This window comes from Poecilia latipinna, unplaced genomic scaffold (genome assembly GCF_001443285.1).
Source record: "Poecilia latipinna isolate Pla-1442-1.1 unplaced genomic scaffold, P_latipinna-1.0 Scaffold1658, whole genome shotgun sequence".
NCBI classification, from domain to species: domain Eukaryota; kingdom Metazoa; phylum Chordata; class Actinopteri; order Cyprinodontiformes; family Poeciliidae; genus Poecilia; species Poecilia latipinna.
Genome location: NW_015114274.1, coordinates 43,281 through 63,019, shown reverse-complemented (window position 1 = coordinate 63,019; position 19,739 = coordinate 43,281). Strand labels below are relative to the sequence as shown.

The following is a 19,739-nucleotide window of genomic DNA, read 5'->3' as shown; positions in this document are numbered from 1 at the left end:
CTTCTATTTTTAGTTTCCTTATGCAGCAGTTTAAAGGGTCGGATGATCAATTACTCCAGATCTTTTTACAGTTATGCTTGATGATAAATTGGACAGATGACTTTGTTTTACTGCAGGCTCAACAGAAACTCACCTTTGTCGGCTTCTTGAAACAGAAGCCAACCCCAGCGGCGGCTCAATGCCTCCTGGATAAAAGACGGATAAGGGTCACGGAGAGAGCGGGCTCCCCTCCGTGACAATACTTAACACCGAAAGGAACCAGTGTTGTGTCCTTCACAGAGGTCTAAAACCGTCACAGGGGCGTCGTCGCTGTATTGTTTGCCATTTCTTGCTCAGCAATGTACATATTTTCAGGTGATTTTTTGAGATTTAATGCTGGACGTGAGCACGGAGAAGCGGCCCCCCTCGGATTTCAGGGACTTTCCCTTGGCAGAGGGCACGTGATGCGGTGGGCCCGGGTAAGGAGGGCAGTGAGTGGTGTGGATTTCTTTGGTATGCTGTCCCTTCTCCGTTCTGTCTCCGCTGACGGTCATGCTCTGACCTGTACTCATAACAGCGTCATTTACAAGACGAGAGACCGAGAGAAAAATATTTAAATAGGAAGCTCAGTTTATTTCTCTTTTCATATTAACTTTTGATGGTTACAAGAAAATTTATCTTAAATTTAAATTTCTTTTCATTTCTCAAGAACCCAGGTTATTTTTCCTTGTATCAACTAAATTAGCCGAGTTATCCTTCCATTGGTAGTTGAGCTTTATTTTGATCCCATAATCGACAATTTATCCCACCAAGCGGCTACGGTTCCTCGTTACCTTCTTCTCCAAATATGATAAGGTTCTTTCAAAATACTAATTGTCCAACTTGATTACATGTCACAGTTTGTTTTAAAAATTTTGAGGGAAGACCTTAATGATGCTTGTCAGTGACTGAATTATTAATCAAACGTTCTTGTAATAAAACATAAGTTCTGGTGTGTCCACAAAAAACAAATGCACGCAGCAAAAAACCCCCCAGGAAAGAACCAAATGTAAAAGGGATATTTAGACACGTTAGTAGCAGCCTTTCACAAAGTTGTGATGTGTTCCAATCTCCTTGGTTAAACAATAAAAAAATACTAAAAATAAATTTCACCAATAAAAACTGTATTTTCATAGAATTAAAGGAAATAAAAATACAAAAAACTGAAGGATGAATCACCTTGATTACTTTTAGAATTTCTTTCTTGTTTTTTTTAAAAACTATAAATTAAAATGTTTCTAAAACTGCCTCTTTTTAGTTCAACCTTGACTTTCCCCCGTACACCATAAAAATAATAGGAGTTGTGAATTACCCTTGTTGGTCCAAAAACATATTTGTGCTAGTTAACCTGTAATATTGCATTTAACTTAACATGTGGAACAGATCTCAAGTGTTTTGGTGACACAGAAGAGGTCACAAAAATACAATTTAAGACTAAATGTGTGGTAAGTTAGTGTGCTTATTCATATGCTAGGAGTAAACACAAGCAGCTTTATTCTGAAAATGATCATTTACAAGGACTGGTCTGAAAAATAGAAAAATAATAATTAAAAAAAAAAACAAAGCAGTCAGTGTTCTCTGTCTCCAGAAAAAGCCTTTCTTAAACCTGCAGAATGGCTGAAAATGTCCCGCAGATAGACTTGACAGTTTGGCTCCCTTTAGGGAAAAGATTAAAAATAAGGAAGACTCTTACCTTTTTTATTTTTTTTATTTTTATTTTTTTAAAGAAGTTTAGAATTTGGAAGACACATTACTTACTATGGCAACCCCTGCTATTTGTTACATTTTAACCTGCAGGTTTTCTGGAATTCATCTCTTACTCTTCCATCCTTGCAGCCAAATTTAGAAGCGGCAATGAAAAAAAAAAAAAAAAAGTAGGACAGAATCCGGTCTTGCAGGAAGATGAAGGACACGCACAGGATACTGGAGAAGAACCAAATCTATATTTCGTTGTAAGTTAACAAATATCTCAGCTGAGAAACTCGGCACAAAAACCTCGTAAATTTGAAAGGTAACAGTGGTAGTTTGAACATTTTGTTCCTGGCATTTCTTTGCTACCAATAAAAGTCTTTGTTGGCCCCTCCAGAGACTCGACCTCGGATTTTGATACAACTTAATGATTACAACATTCAATGGTGAAAGTATCAATTAAAAGAAACCCTAAATCAAGAATAACCGATGTGGAGGATTGTATTTTTGACTGCTTTTACACAAGTTTTTGCCACATCATCAGTTATAATGTGTATTTATTACAATTACTAGCATTCTACTAACATTTTGGATCCCTCTGAGTAGAACAGTGCATGGAGGACGAAATAATAAAACAATAGGTAAAAGATTAAGTTTATGTTGCTGTTTCTGTAGGACTTCAGACTGAAAGTATCAGTCAACTGGAACCAATTAATTAGGCGTTGAACCTACTTGATTAACCGATCATCAACAGACGTAATCACTTGTAAAATCAGGAGTTTGGACAGTTACTTTGTCTGAAGCGTAAAGCTGCATGCCTCAGACTAGCATGCTGCCAAAAGGCAGAAAAAAGTTTATCTCGCTGTTCAGGCGTTTACTGATCTAAAGCAGGCGGTTGTAGATGGAAAACGTGATGTGCCGAACGAGGACAGGATTTTGTTTTGCAAATTAAAGGATTGTGGAAGAGATTTTCTGTGAGTGACAGACAGCCTACGTGTTTATTGTCCTCCGTTTGTCTAAGAATAGACCTAATGCCACACTTTGAAGTCCTGAGGTCGCATCCCTTCGACGATTAAGTGATAAATTCCCACCAGGAACTCTTCTTCCAGGTTAATCAGTCTGATGCGATCTGAGGAAGTAAAACAAAAAACAAAAAAAACAACCTGTATGGACAAGGTGTGCTCCGTCGTTGTGTGAATTCCCAGGAATTGCATTCGGTAACCTTTCCACACAAGTCAATTCGAATGAAAAGCGTGACAAGGGATCTTCTCATCGTTTCTTGAAGCACCTGGGAAGGGTTTCGTTTTATTTTTGTTGCGTTCAGCCTCATTCAGTCGCTCAACCCGCTCTTCTGCTCACAACTAGAAATATTGTTTAAAGTGTGACTTGAGATTTCTGTCTTTGGTGTTTTGTTTTTCTAATAATTCCCTTGAGATTGTTGAGATATAAATACATTTATACCTCAACAATGTCCCCGCCACCCCCCCCCACACACACACTTTTTCAGCTCTTTGTATTCATTTTGCTGTAATTGTGTTGCAAAGCTTAAGGTGCTGTTCATACAGTTTGTGTTAACTTGTGCTCTTTGCAGCTACAACGGCTTTTACTGTAAACTCGTAAACAGGATTTCCTCATGGTTTAGGAGTGTGTTTATAGGAATGTACGGCCATTTTTCCAGAAGCACGTCTATGAGGTCAGACACTCATGTTGGACAACAGGACTCAGCTAATGGTGTCCAGTCTTCAGTTCTCCCAAAGTAGTCAGGACTTTGTGCAGGTTTCTCTAGCTTTTACACAGCAACTTTCTCAAGTCTTCATAGAGCTTGTTTCATGTGTTGGTGCATTCATGTTGGAACAGGAGGTTGTGCTCAGAGGCCTTTGTACAGTTTCCTTCAGAGGTTCTTGGTGCAACGTCACCACTGGGTGAGGGTACGAACAGGCTGCTTCAAGAGTTTGGTACATTTGACACAGTGCAGTGTGAAAGCAAAAAGCACCAGCTGAAAATGTAGCAAACGTTGCAATTTTGGTTCCCAATCCAAACTGAGTCTCCCAGAATATGAGGTGTGAAAACGCCCAGAAAGGCTAATACATCCGATGCTGAGGATTGAATCTGGTGATAAAAGGCTTGAAAGTAGCTGCTTGCCAGTGGAAACTCATTCAGCTCTCTGTGGCCTGTTCTTGAAGTGATCTGAAGTTGGGAGGTCTGTAGCTACTGAATGCATAAACTTGGTGACCTCTGCTCACAGCAAGCCTCATCATCTGCTGACCCTGCTCTGTAATTTTACATCATCCACCACTTTGTGGCTGAGTTTCTGTCTTTTCCAATCACTCTTTATGCTTCTAACTGTGGAATATTTCACGACTGGAACCAACTCTTCCTCAGACGTTTGTAGAGGCCTTCCCCGTTCTGCGGGGTTTTTTATACACGCGGCAGTGAAACTTAGTAGAACACCTGAATTTAATGAGGGTGAGTGAACACTTTTGGCAGGGCTTTTTTTCAGAAATCCTAACCTTAATTTATGTGTCTGAAAAAACTTACTTTGTTTCTGCTGGAAATCCAAAGACACATTTGTCCTCTTCTCTTTAGCTTTCCATCCCTCAGGGCCCCGTAAGAGATAGGGGAACACATAATCCCAGCTGGGATTAACTAGGAGGCACGCTCAGTAGCAGAAATAATTTTCTACTGTTTCTGGTCTTTGTACAATATATACTGCACGTACACACTGAACTCCCATCATGCTTTTCTTCAGCTATCCCCTTTGCCTCTCTGCAGACACTCCATTAACCTCCTGTCCATAGGAGCGTGTCGAGTTCAGCTAATTAAATGATTGCTCGGCCTCGCAGTGCCCTTTCCTCCTCGCGTCTGAGGCCTGCATCGCACATCCCGTGTTCTGGTTCTTACTCAGGCATTCCTGAGAGAAAGCAGGGAACGTCTCCTTTTCTGGAAGTTTTCTCATAAGACTAAGCGAGATGTTGAGGCCCTTCCTCTTCGTCTGCCCTCTTGTTTCAAGCTGTTGCCCAAGCAGGGGATTACCGTTGGTTGAGATGCTCGAGATTTTTCTCAAAAGGAGTGGGCTCCTGTAAGCCGGCAAGACGTCACAGTCGTTTGTCTCTGCAACCACAGATCCCTGAGCTGATCCACCTCCTCCTGTGCTATGTGCTCGATATGTTCTGTATTCTGTCGTCTTTCAGAGCGGATGAAGGTTCGTTCAGACATGTTGAATACAGCCTACAGAGGTGGCTTATCTAGGCGTCTTTTAAGAACCCGTAGTTGTGTTTGTGGATGGCAGTGGTTGTCTTTTCATCGGGCATAATCATATATTTGTGCGTGCCGCTCATTGGTGACTTTGTTGCAGCGCATTCCCCTGCCACGCCTGGCTGCAACACAAGGGGTTTAAAGACTCATCTGTCAGCACAGCATCAAATGAATGGTGGTAAAGCATCGGCGCTGAAACACGTCCGACAAGGTACCCAGTTGCCAGTCGGACTCGGTCTCCGTTTTAGCGACTCATTTCGATCCCCAAACTACTTTTGGAGGAGAACGCTTCTCAAAACGGGGTCTGTTTTTAACATTGCACTCTTGTGACCAACTTGTGAAAACCGAGAGTAACAAATCCTTTCTGTATCTTGTTTAACTGCCTCTCTTCCACCCTTCTCATACCTCTGCTCTCACCGGCGGCTGATGATATTTGTGTCTTACTAACGGTTGCTGATAAGCTGAAATGGTAGACTCTCCCGAAGCTTTATTTACCCGCCTTTAATACTGACCCGTCAGCTTGACTTATGAGACTGCCACATGGGCAGCATGTACGACGGTCCACTCTGACATCACATCCTCAGCCGGGTTCACACAGTGGAAGGAAGTTGGGTGCACCAACTTCCTCCCACAATCCAAAATAATGCCTGTTTTGGTTGTTGTGTTACTCTAAATTGTCTTTCTTTTAAACGTGTGCTGTGGCTCCTTACTTGGCTCAAAGAAAACTCTTGTTGTTAGAAAAACAAATGTATGGAGGTACACCATTTCGAAAGAGATTAACTCTTTTGCATCAAAATTGACCAAAGCTGAGCCATTTTCATCACCTAAAGTTGGCGCAGAGCAAAGCTTAGACAGACACTTGCTGGCTGTGTTTCTGTTACAAATGTGCACAACAAAGCTGACACAATTCTGCAACTGAAAAATGTTGTCAAAAAACCCCCCAACATTTTGCAATGGCAGTGTTTCACTTAAATAAACGCAAGTAGAGTCACACGTGAATAACTTTGTTCATCCTCCCACCACTTCCTGTTGTCTTCTTCGTCTTTTCCGCCAGTAGTAACATCCGGTTGTTACACATGACTCGTGTGATGCGGAAAAAAAAGAGCTTCCATCGCAGTTCTGCAAAAACACCTCGTTCCTTCACGCAGGACCCGACTTGCCTCAAAGCAACCTCGGCCGACTTGTTCCTGTCGGTATGTCGTTTAAGGAGCGTGTTGCGTAACAGAGATGAGCTGACCTGTACTCCCCTCTCCTAATCGGTCCTTTTGTAAAACACACAGAGAAGGCAAAATAAAAAAGACTCGACTGCCCTACCTCTGTTGGGGCAGCTTTTATATCTTAGCTCAGAGTCTTGCTAATGTGGACTCTGAGCTTATCTAAACTCTCCTGCAGCAGCTGCAGCAATACTTATCTTGATTCAAATTTAATGAGCCAAAGGTGAACCCTGGGGATTTCCTGCAAACAAAACCCTGAGGATCAGGAATGCAAACATATTTTGCATTCCTCGTGCCAGACAACCAGAATGCTTCTTCCTCATGCCTTTGCAAGAGCAATTAGCTCTTTACAAACCGAGCCTTAGGATCTTGCCTTCGTCAGAGTAGGCGCATTAAAGCTTGCAGCAGGCAACGACACCGCTTAATGTTGCAGTGATGGTTACAGTTGGCATTAGATAAAATAAATATTGCCAATTTTACAAGTTGATGTTTTGTTAATTCACTGCAAACAAAACCTCAGCCTGAAAGTAGCCAATAAAGACACTAGGGAAAGCAATGCATTATTTCCACCAGCATGCTTTTATTGAAAAACCTGCATCTGGTTGCAGCTGCCGTGTTTGGCAGTGGAAGAGTGTAGCTGGCTGTTGTACAGACCTCAGCGCCTGCCATAAAACCGCTTTCCTGCTGCGCTAAACCAAAGCTTCACCAAACGTTGTTAATGGCATGAATGCAACTCTGTAATTACCTAATATACATTCATTATCCGCAGTCCCATGCAGTAATGGTGCTGCATTCACTGACTCCTACCAGGAGATCCGAACTGCGTTTCTGTTTCATCAGATTGACGGTAGAGATGAACTCAAAAAAGGATGAAAGACTAACCTGAAGGAAAAGTTGCTCCTACAAAAGCATCCACTTGTATCCAACAGTCTTCCCCTATACTTTTTTCTTAAATGGCACATAAGTTACATTTTTATAAAATTTAAAAAACCTGCAACTTTAACAGTGGTGTGTTAAGTTTTGAGAGCCGCTGAATTATTTTAGGGAAGCATAAGTTTCATATAGGCTGGTGTGACAATACTCACAGCATAAGGGTTAGGGTTAGGGTTTAAGCATAACCTTGAATCTATAATACCATCACATTTTAAATCGTACTTACGCAAAAAAAAGAACAAAACAACATGCATAAACATTGCATAGCATGATCTAAATGATTTTTACTACCGCAAAAAAAAACAAACAAGAAAAAAAACAACATTTTGATTGTTACCACCTCAATTTAAATACTGTCAAATAGAAATTTGATTATTTTAAATCGGATACCTAAGTTTCAGCAAAATAACAAAACAATTATGTTCAAAATTTTGATGATATTATCTGGCCAGTCGAGAGTTTTAATGGATAAACGTGTTAAAGATTAATTTATTTCTTGTCTGAGCCTCTTTCTGATTCTGCCAGCCGATGTAATGCCGCCGAAAAAAAACATTTACTTTAAAGTCTGTATTAATAGTTGCTGTGTGATGAGTAATGCTGCAATGAAAAATGACTGTGTCTGGAGAAAGAGGGGTTAGTGTGTGCGTGTGTTTATGTAAGAGGAGGAAATAGCAGAGGATCCTGAGAAATCTCAAGCTGGCGTGCTGGTGAAAAGAGGCCGCCTCAGCTCCCCACAGTCACAGATCATCAAACCCACCGTATCCTGCTGTCTTAACTCCCCGCTGCCCACCACGCACACGCCCTCCTCTCATATACCCTTACCCTGAATCAGGCTCCTCGTCCCAGATCAAGTTATAGCGAGGACGGAATCGGAGCTAAGCTCGGTCCCACGTAGAGATCTCCCTTTGTGGGGAGCTGATTTAAAGCCTCCGCTTGTTCTCCGAGACCGGTTCTAATCCTCACTGCTGGGAAAACAGTGACACTCATGCTGTTGATTTACAGCCACCTGAAAATGATACATCTGTCTTTGTAAATGGAAGTCGGAGGAAGTTCATTGGACGGCTTCAAAGTGTTTAGTTTTGGAAAAAGTGAAAAGCTGTAAAGTAGCTCGAACGGCTTCAAATTTTCAGGCTGAAATGTTTGCCTGTTGTTTTTCGGGAAACGGCTTCAGCTCTTCAGATTGGACTGAGAGCATTTACAAAAGAAAATCTATTAGACATTCAACTGGATGTAGGTACGGACTTTGACTGAGCCGTTTTAACACAACTATGCTTTGCTCTACACCATTTCAGGGACCCTCCGGCTGCATGTTTAGGGTCACTGTCCCGCTAGAGATGAATTTCTACTCAGTTTTAAGTTTTCTTGAGGTATTCTTCCAGTATTGTTCTGTATTTTGCTCCATCCATCTTCCCCGCAACTTTTTTTTTTTTTGCTCTAGCTTTCCATCACCAGTGGCGTCTTATTAAAAACTCGTCTTCCTTGGTCTTCATGATTCTTTTTGTTCTTCGACAGACCCATGAAGTTGTCACAGAACAGCTGGATTTGCAGATGGACACTTGATGACTTTTGCAGAATATTGACTGCGCTTTTCCTTTTTTTTGTGGGGAACTCCAATTAAAGGGAGCAAAAATAATAATGAATGCCACACTTTTAGTTTTTGCGTCATTTTCATTCCATTTAATGATTCTGCATGGATTTGGGTTGTTTTATCACTTAAAAACCCAACGAGACACAATGCAGGTTGTCAAAACAAGAAAAATTTTAATACTTTTTTAGGTGCCTCATTTTCTTTCTTTTACACGTCGGTCCTTCTATTCCGTTTCTCCCGACACGGCTCCAGGATGGTGGATGTTTTATCTATTTTCGGACGCCAGCAGAGTTTTGCAGCAGTAGTTGGTTTAAATACGGTCGACAAAATGTCACGGGGGTCATGTCTGAGGAAGTCCCAGACCACAGAGCACTTTGTCTTCATTGTTTTCTCCTCCTGTCTCCTTCTCTTCAGCTCCTTGTGCGAACAAAGACAGAGGCTTGTTAATGACATGCATATATCGTGCTAAGAAGAGGAAAAAAAAAACCCTCTTTTCAGGTGCAACATTTCACTTTAAAGGAAGAGGCTGACAGCTAAATGCTTTTGTTATCAGATTCTTTTGAAGCCAAGCTGCTGCCCTCTCTGCGACGGCCCGCATGCGTTTGTGAGTTAAAGCAACTCAAACGGCTTTACTACCGCTCGCGTCGTGCCGCCGCGCTGCGTGTGTGCGTCTGTCTGAGCGCCGCTTCCGCCCGCTCGAGCGAGGGAGACCTCTGCCATTGTTGAGTTTTTTTTTTTTTTTTTTTACACCCCGCCAGCCGGGACTAAAAATAACCCAGTGCTTTCCAAATTTGTCATCTTTAAGGCTTCGCTGTTTTGTTTTGAAGCGTGCTTCTCCCCGGGAGAGCTCAAGGTTAGCGAGGGGCACTTCCTGTTCCTCTTTGTTGCGCCAACGGCAGTTCCTAAAACGTACTCAATCATACAAAAAAATAAGTAAGGCTCCTGGGAAAGAAAGGCCTGTGCTGTCGTCTTCCAGAGTCGCACAGCAGGCATTCCAGCTGTGACTGACAGTTTTTCCTTCTGTCTTCTTGTTTTTCCCTGTGTGGGAAGATAAGTCGGATCATGAGGAATTATGCCACCACAACAGCAGCATATGGAGAGAAATGAAGCAAAATCTGTCAGTCCTGTAAAACCCACTTAAGAGTTAAACTTGGACTCACAATAGGATATGCAGCTGTGTGTGTGTGTGTCTCGGCCCTGGCTTGTAACCCCCCACACCTCCCTAAAAACAAAAAGTTATGTGTCCCTTTAAATAACCAAACAGCCTAATAGATATGCATGCTGCTATGCAAACAGCAGACTATGTAAACTTCCCAGATGATCTAGGCAAATACATTATGTAAGTTGTTCTCAGGTGCCTTTTGACTGGAAACAGATGCAGGCTTCTTTGACTAAGACTTTACTGAAAGGATTTCTGACATCGTACAACTTTTTTGCTCTCTGTTTGTGGTTTAGAGCGATAATGTGGTCGCCTCCTTCCTGTTTCTCAGAGGTTTGTTAAAGAGAAGGCTGGTGCTCGTCATTTCAGCCAACCAGGAAGTAACGCGTGATGTTTCCACCAGGTCCTCTGTATAGCATTACATTTAAATCAGTTCTGATATGCTGTATCTGTCTTCACATGAACACGTGATCACAGCTTCATCTAAGCTCAGTCATTTGCCCGTGCCAGTTCCTTTTCTTTTTAAAATGAATTTGATTGTTTTTTTCCCCCCTAAATTAGGAACGAATGAACAAATAAAACAGCTGCTAACATTAGTTAGCCCACCAAACCTTTAATAAGTTGATGAAAATGCTGTATCAGTTGGATGTTAAAATGCTTTAGCATTTTGACCATTGTCGCATATTCTCCTCGTACCTCCATGCGACCAACGTAGCGTATGTACACCACGACTGCCTCCAGCAAAAGTATGGGCTATTCAGATATTTGTTGGTAATGACCGGCCACACTCCATGTACAACATGGCTTCTTTCTGGACTGACCTCCAAGTTGCACATGGACTGTGGTGAGAGGGAGGGACGTGGCGAGTTCTTTAGTCAAATGCAAAATGTATTTGCCTTACTGTCAAACATTTACTCTTACATCATAAGTGGGGATTTAAGAGGGGGATTAAAACGAGCAAGGAGTGGCCCATATTATTTATCCTGCACACTTGCACAAACAGAGTGTGTGCAATTGTTTGACTGCTGTTATTATAGCAGTCTGCGGGGATTATATACTTTTTGTCCTTTTCTAGGTTCAGATCTGCCTAATAAAAACCAGCCCCTCGTACTCCGCTTTGCTTAGTACAGAAGGTGGCTGCTGAGAAACGATTGCTTCCTGTAGGGGTGGAGTCTGACGTTTTATTTGGCCGTGACATGTGTAATGCACCCGTTCGACGCCGCGAAGCGTAGCGCGAATCGCCTGCGCTGTAAACAACCATCCTCCACCACAGAAAGAGAAGCGCCGAGCTGAACAACGCGACTGTTGACGTTAATTCAGTATTTGGAAAAGTACAGGCTGACTGCAATTCTAAAACAGTCCAGAAAATCGAAGTTCACAACTTCTCCTTCTGTTCGCTGATTCTACAGGAGGAATCCAAGTAAATGGGAGAAAGCGCAGACTGTCTGCGAAGCAGGATTTTAATCGAGAGGAATTTCACAGGAAGTCAGTGGCCACGCTATGTGCCATTATATTTTATGTGTGAACTTTTAACAACAGAAAAGAGTTTAATACAATTTTGCAATATCTGAAATGCATCGGGATCAGCACAGAGTTGTTGTAATTAGAGAAAATATAATTTTTAGATTTTTGTGCATTAGTCCTTTCCAGTACACTCGATGTATGAATAAAAAAATGTATTATACACATGTATTTTGCTGGACGTCATGACTGATGGTGCACTGAATCAGTCAGATCTGCTGTCAGTGAGGCTAAAGGTGATGGTGCAGAAACCTCCAATGTTTATGGGCAAAATTTGCAGTCAGGAAACGTTTTGGTGTAGAAATGGTTCATGTGACTGTAGCACTGCGAAAGAAAAACAGAAGAAAATCAAACAATTGAAACAATTCCCAATATTTTCAGAAAACACGCACCACATTATTTCCTGAATCTTTGAACTTTCGTAATCTTACTCTAGTGCTCGGTTTTATTCTGTGCCCTGGAAGTAATTACCAAACATTAACTGTTTTAAAAGGCACGGCTGTTTTTTTTGTTGTTGTTTTTTTTACTCTTGGTTTCTCTATTGCCCTTTCAGGCACTGACGGGTTTCTTGTTGCCAACGTGAATTACAGACCCGAGTTTGGGCGTGTTGGGTGGTGGTGTGTTGGTTTTGCGGTTGCTCGTTTCTGTTTGAACTCTCGCCAGCGCAGGACACGGCTGTTCTTCTGGCTTGGACCGAGGCCAGAACATGACTGATTGACGGCTCCCATCTTTGAGGTGGAAAAACTTTTTTGTTCGGTTTGACTGATGTCTTTGAAATCGGGACGAATGTGGGGCATGCGTGTGTGGGTGTTTGCGCCTGAGCTGCAGTTTTCTGAGGATTTTCTAATACTTTGGTTTTGTATTTGTGGGGACTCTGAGACAATGTGGCTCCTTTCCAGTTCAGGGGTGGTCAAATAAAAACAAGACGGGGGGGACGCTAAGGGACGCCGCAGGAATGACAACAACATTCAGCAGAGTTTTTACACAGGAGCCCCGAGCTGCTGTTTTAAAGATAAATCTGCTTTGTGCTACATTTAACTACTCTGATATCCTATTAATAACTTAACAGGCTGTCAGGAATATGACATTTTACTTGATCACTAACTATCATGCCGCAATTTACGGCAAAAGTATGCGGTGTGCTTCGAATATTTGTTTCTTCGCCAGTCAGCGTTTGACCTGAAGCCTCTTGTTGAAAACCTGACGAACGACATCCGTCGGATAAATGAGAGCTGATTGGCTGACTCCGAAATCATGATGCGACCTCGTTGGAATCCGCAAGTGCTTGTAGAAATGTTGGAAATATTGTGTGTCAAATCATAAAAATACAGATGTTTCCTTCTGCAGCCAGTAGCTTAAAAAGGTATAAATTTTGCAGATCTAGAAGTTTAAAAAAAAAACAACAAGTTTTTCTAGTTTATTGAACCTCTTCCGTACATGTGACCTCTTGTCTACATATTTTAGACAAAAAGTCTAAAACAACTCTGGATAAACATTGTTAAAAAACGTATATAAACATTTCAATACAGAAGACATTCTATGGGGTAAATTAGATAAAATATCACTGTTAAAAATGCAGTGTTGTGACGGTATATGTGCTGTGAAAGCGGCGGTGGCAGCCCCTTGCTAATTGCACACCAGTGCAAACAGCCGGTCTGGAGCTCTGAACAGTGCAGCACATTATTCCCATTTATTTGGCAGAATGTGAACTGAAGTTTTTAAAAGTGATTTATGTGCTGAAAATTCAAATTTGTGTGTTTGGAGCTGCATTTCAAACCTTTTTAGATGAGGAAGATTTCATGCAACTGGAGCCTCGTTAGCTGGAACAACCGTGGAGGCGAACAGCACCGAAATGCCTCCGTGTTGCCGTATTCATTTTCCCCCCATTGACATGACTGATGGCTTCGGTGCAGCGTGCGTGTGACTTAGCTTGTTTTACTCTTTAGTTGATACAAGCTATGTATTGTAACAGAAGCAGCAAAGGCTGATTACTCAGTGTTGCAGAAACCACAACAAAACATTTGCTTTGTCCTCCGTATGTAAATAGGTCGAATATTTCGTTGCTTTGAATATATTCTGTTCTGATATCCGAAGTAGCTCCTCTGAAAACCCACAAAATCCTGAGTTTTAAAATGAAATCCTGCCTGCATTTTTGAAAATAAGTCGCAACGAAATGCCCGACTAACTGTCTTCACTGATTAAATACCACTTCTTGTATTTTAGTCTTCCAGGATTGTCTTGAAATAATTAAAATGTGTCTAATTTAATTGTCGTCGCGGCTTTCCCACTGCGACTCTTGAAAGTGATCCCCGCTCGCTGGCGCGTCTTGCGTTGCGCTGGGGGCCGTTTTCAGTGAGTCACACAACAAATATCTCTTGTCTCTGGGAAATTGAAGCGCACTTCTTTTATTAGAATTTGTGTTTTACGTGTGGCACGTGGGACGATGAGCTGACGTGAAACGTTTCTTCTCCCGTAGATCCGTGTCTCGTCGTGATGCCGCCGTGCGTGGGCGAGGCCGACCGCTTCAGCCTGGAGGCGCTGCGGCACATCCACAAGCAGCTGGACGACGACAACGACGGAGGGATAGAGGTCAACGAGAGCTTGGAGGTGAGCTTCGGGGCTCCGCGTTTAGCGTTTCAGAAACCGGGCGAACACGAACACACAGCAGGTCACGGGGGGAGAGAGACTGGCGCTGTTGGTTTTAGTTTTAACTTGATGATTTTTTAGCTACAGCTCCGGTTAGGAGTTTTATAGAAGCCCATTTCCGCCATGAAAGAAAAAATAAAAGACCAACAGGAAGTCATAATTTCGACTTTGAATCTCATAATTATGACTTCGAAAGCCATAACTATGACTTTCAAAGTCGAAATTATGACTTCGTGTTGGTCTTTTATTTTTTCTTTCATAGCCAAAATGGGCTTCCGTAGAGTTTAGATGCAATCTGTTGTACTGATTTTGAGATTTTAATGACTGATTTAACACGTGGCTTTTAAATAAGTAGGTAATCCATTCGTCCTAGTGCTACACAACTTGTTTAGTTTTTCTTTTAGGGTTATTTGGTGTCATTGGTACATTCCTCGAGTCTCAACAATTGACCCAAACTATCAACACAGAGAACAAATAGCAACCTTGACAATTCAAAGAGGCGTTTTTACGAAAACTAAGTGTATTCATAAAACCGACATGAAGAAAAAGAAAACGTCTACAGTTTTTCCAGATGTATCATAGAAAATCCAATTGTTTGTGGATGAAATTTTTCAAACATAGTTTTTCGTTTTAGGTTTTAGAACAAAAAAAGTAGATAGAACTACATCCTAGAAGGCAAACCGAGTTCTTTCTGCGACTATAAATAAGAAAAAAATCAAAATGAAATAAATAATAAAAAGCACAACCTTTAAGATCAGGTCGTTTCAGCTGTTGAATCTGTTCATCTCAAGACATAACTCATTAATATTGTGATGAGAATATCCGTTACGACTGTCATCCTGCCTTTTTACTTCACCACAATGTTGTGACAACATTCCAGCAGACATGATTTGCATCGTTTAATCATGACTCAGCCTCGTATGAACTGGAAATGGTTGTCGCTACGCACGACGGCGGCAGCATCATGCTGTGGACATGTTTTTCTTCGTGGTGCATTCCTCAATGTTTCTGGAATAACAATGAAACTTCACCTGAGATCAGCATCTAAAAACAGTTGAAATTTGGACATATTTTATAATTACAGCAGGGAAATGCTTCCAAACCTCAAAACATTCTCATATTACCCTCTAGAATCAGCCAGTCTCAACCCAATTAAAGTTCTACACCTACAAACTGGACCTTATCAGAAAAGCAACCCATTAAAATATTGTCCAAATTAATGCCAGAGGCTTCTTAATGGCTATAAAAAAATGAATGAATGAATGAATGAGGTGGGAAATTTATGCAAATATCAACAATTTGCAACAGTGCTCTTGTTAGAACAGCGTGAAGGGACCAAAATGCCTCAAGGTAGTGTTTTTTAAACAATGCATAAATATCAAGAAACAGAAAGGAAAATCTTCTAAAGAGACAAAGTTCACAATCGTTGACCTCGCGGCTAAATGTCAGCAAAATTAAATGTCAGAAGTTTAAGAAAATAAATGCTTAACCTTAAAACTGCCACTTTTCTACACTTTTAATTGCTGGTCTTACATTTTGTATATTCAGCTAGAGAATGTTTTCCTAAAGCTTTTTCATTTGCCAGATGGGGCTTTGTTGAAGCAGGATCTCTTGTCCGTCACAGGTCGACGCATGTAAATATTTAGTTTCCAGCGCTGAGAGAGAGAGAGGACAGAGGGAGAGAGAGAGAGAGAGACAGACAGAGAGAGAGAGGACAGAGAGAGAGAGAGAGCACAGAAGGAGGGAGGGAGAGAGAGAGAGGGAGGAGGGGAGGGCCTGGCTGAAAGTCAAATGATTTTAATGCTTAGCAGTCAGTCATCAACGGATGAGTCAGCATTCCTGTCATAGCGACACATCATCACAACACCGAGCAATGCTATGACGGATTTTATATTACGGCCGTGCAATGAGGAAAATGTGTCTTTCAGTTTCAATTTCCGCTCCAAATAAACACAAAACTGTGGGATTGCTTTAAAGAAAAAAATAAAAAATAAAATAAAAAAAAAAAAGCGTAGCCACATTCACCATTCACTCATTCATAACGTCAGTATTTCAGAGATGGTAACGTTTGTGGTTTTTCGAATCAGATCCGCCATCTAAGACTAAACCCTTGACAATGTTTCTGACCTCTGGCACCCCCAGCACAAAGCAGCTGGTTGGAGGTGTTTGGTTGACTGGAAGGGTAGATTGACGCACGAGAGCTCTCTGATCCGCCACCCTCCATTTCAGTCTCTTGCTAATAAACGTCTGACGACCGCTTTTTTTTCCCCCCAGGAGTAATTTCAAGTGTTGAAGGAGTTCTGGTGTGAGAGATAGCTATACCCCGCTGCCCCATCTGTGGCGCCTCGGTTAGTCGTTTGGGTCTTGTTTTAATGGATCCCTGTCCACATTAGGGCATGTGTGTGTCAGTGATGAGCTATAAACAGCCTGGTTTAACTTTTGTCTGCTATGATGGTAAATCGTGTTCGTTTCTTCCCAGCAGAAGACAGTCACCATTGAGTCTCTTCTTCCCAAATTATTATTTTCTTCTTCTTCTTTGTTTGCTTTCTGAAGAGAGATAGGTTTTTCAGTGGGAGATTGTGACTACATTTCTTTGAATCTGACATATTTCCTTAGTTGCCGTAGACTCACTGCTGGCCACTTTATTAGACACACCTTACTAGTACGCAGTTGAGCCGTCTTTTGAGATCCGGTGGCCATTGGTGACGACGTACAAGGAGCCAGTTGGAGATGATGTGAGCTGTTATACGGGGCGGATTAGTGGCCATCAAAAGACGGGTACACTGTGTTCAGAAAGGGACGAACGTGTTCAGCAACAGTCCCGATCCGTGACCGCCGGAGGCTGTAGCTCTGCTTTTTTTTTAATGCTATTTCTACTAAACTCTCAATCTGTCATTGTAATGTTTGCAACTGGAGACTCGTTGGACCAGGCAACCTTTTTTTTTTTTTCTTTTTCTTGCGATCTGTTAACTGTCTCGTGTTTTCGTCTTGCCTTCAGGAACGGTATTCTGCCTACCTTGGTTGTAGCAAGAGGTTATTTCAGGTGCTGCTGCACGTTTTCTTCAGACATCAATGCGACTCGCTTATTTCTTTCACTCTTTTTTACAATTTCTTGAAAACCCAAACTGTGAATGTGTGAGAACCTGCTAGTGTATGAGTTGCTTCTGAAATATTTGGACCAGTCCGCCTGGCTCTGACAGCAGAGTCACTAGTTGAACTTTCACTAAACTGGTCTTCCCTGGACGAGTTTCGTGGCGTTGTTATTGGCTGAGAATGCCGTTAGGCAGGTGTAGCTAATAAAGCGGCTGGTGAACATCTTTTTAATTGCATGTTAACCACTATGATTTATTGTTTATAGTTTTCCCACAGAGGGACAATAAATTATGTTTCTGTTTACCTTTTGGGCAAACTTTTGCTCTGTTGCCCCACTGCATGATGCTACCACCACCGTGCTTGACGGTGGTTGCAGTATTCTTAGCTTCTCTTTGACATCAACAGCTCAATCTATGTCTTGTCTGTCTATAAAATATTCCTTCTGGAGGCATTTATTTAGGGCTGATACGATAAATCAGATGAATCAAGATGAATCGATTAATTAAGTTACGGTCAACTAATTTAACAATCGATTAACTGGAGAGCACAGACTCAAAAAAGGTCATATTCTGAAAAACACTTAGAGCAGTAATTAAGTCAAAACTGTACAAAAAATAGAAATATTTATGGCATTTCAGTAAAAAAAAAGTTTTTCTTTTTTTAAAAAGCAATTCCTTTATTTGTTCTTTTGCATCTTTTGTGTATTTCTAATGCTGTACACAAAGGCTTGAGCGTTTAAATGAAAAAAATGAGCAGAATGTGCAACTTCATATCCGAATAATCAATTAATCATCAGAAAAACTGACAGATTAATCAGTAACTAAGATAATTGTTAGCTGGAGTCCTACATTTATTTAAACGCAAATCTTGCGCTAAGAAGTCCAGAGTTGTTCAGGACATTTATCCTTAAACTTGAAGTGATTTTGGTGATATTTTATCGTTTTATCATAGACTGCACCTGCTCGAATGCGGTTCTACAGGCCACACCTTTCTGCTCACTCCCAGGGATTTTGGATGACGCCCGTGGGGTCTGTTGCTGAGCGCAGCCACTGGGGGGACGGCAGGTGCATGTCCTCGCCTCTCGCTGCCGCCCGACAGCCAAGTGGATGTTCGGCCAGATCGTGTTGCATCTCTTGAATTGCACGAACTCGAACCTCGTCACGGACCGGGGCGGCGGTGGTTTTGGTGCTTCTGTTGCAGACTTTAATTAGTTCTCGCCTGATTGTGCACAACGTCGCCCGGGGTCCGTCGGCGCGGAGGCGTACTGTATATGCAGCGCGTCTTTGAACGACACGAAGGGGGGGGAAACCCGAGTCGGGTAGAAGCAGCATCGAGGGTATGATACGTCTATAAAAAGAAGATTCTTGAGGGTGTTTGTTGACTTGTCTGAGAATGTCCAACACAGAGATTTGATTTACAGCTTAAACTTACATCTCGTGATGCTTGCATCACCAAATATAAGGTGTCATGTGGTAAAAATTTAGAAAAATAGCCGTTTCTTGGGCTGTTGGGTTGAAGACAGAGACGCATGAAGAAATCGGTGGTAAGAAGGGTAGAAATATAGCAACAATGATGACATACTGAACAGCAATGAGAAATAAACAGGATTTTTTTTGTGTCTTTTTTTACATCATATTTTTTTATTTCAAGAGTAGATGGCGACTGAAAAGAAAGTTACCAGAGCGTGCCTTGGTAGTGGTTAGATGGAGGATCTAGATTTAGAGCAAAGACTGAATAAATATAAAGGATGCACAATTAAGATCGCGAGATTAAAGCCGCCTTTAATATGTCCTGGTTCATTTGTTTTTGAATAAGAGAATGAGATAAACAGCCACTTCAATCACTGATCTCTGTGCAGCTGTCCTGCTAATGGCGTCCAGTAGCCTCCAGATTTGATGCAAAAGCAATTTCCTGGTGATTTATACTTCATAATTAATTCACCGAGCCAAGAAAACTGATTGTTTTTAGACCACCCCTCTCACCGAGTATTTCTTTAATAGAATAAATCAGACAGCTCCGTGAGACTCACAAACGTTGCTTTTGACTGCTACTGCTGAGCAAATAGTGCTCTGCAGCTCTGAGAGGACGGTGGATGAACTTGTGTTCACTTCTAAATTTTGACCGAAGCAGGAAGCGGCAGCAGGGAAATGCTGTGGTAAATATGGTCATTGGGACGGAGCAGAGCCGGATAAATGCAGTCCGTCCTCTTCGCACCAGGAAGGGACTGCCTGATTCCTGCAAAAGGGATTTTTATAGACTGTAACAGCATAATGCCACCATCATTATTGCTAACATTTCATAGTGTTTTTAGGTCTGAAAGCCTCATCTTTGCCGTGAAATCTGTCGGTTTGGGAAGCTGTTAACTCCTAACTAGTTTCCTTCTAGCCGAATAAGGGATAAACAATAATATCGTTGTTTTGAGAGCATTTTCAAGTAAAATATTGACAAGTTTTACCTCTCAAAGACTAAAAGTTAAATTATGTAGAGAACGCTCCACACTGGAACTGGAAGATATTTTAAATATTGAAAAAAAAAAAAAAAAAAAAAAAAAAAAAAAAAAAAAAACAACAAACTAAAAAAAAAAAAAAAAAAAAAAAACAAAAAAAAAAAAACCTAAAAAAAA

At 41.5% G+C, this 19,739-nt stretch overlaps 1 protein-coding gene across 3 annotated transcripts in view; it reads left to right on the top strand.

Moving 5' to 3' along the window:
* The window catches only part of LOC106964335 (stromal interaction molecule 2-like), a 53,737-nt gene that overhangs the window by 10,476 nt on the left and 23,522 nt on the right, over positions 1-19,739 (top strand). For all 3 annotated transcript variants that reach the window (XM_015059810.1, XM_015059809.1, XM_015059808.1), the window contains one exon: positions 13,854-13,984. In XM_015059810.1, coding sequence (XP_014915296.1) covers positions 13,854-13,984 — 131 coding nt within the window. The remainder of the gene's footprint in view (positions 1-13,853; positions 13,985-19,739) is intronic.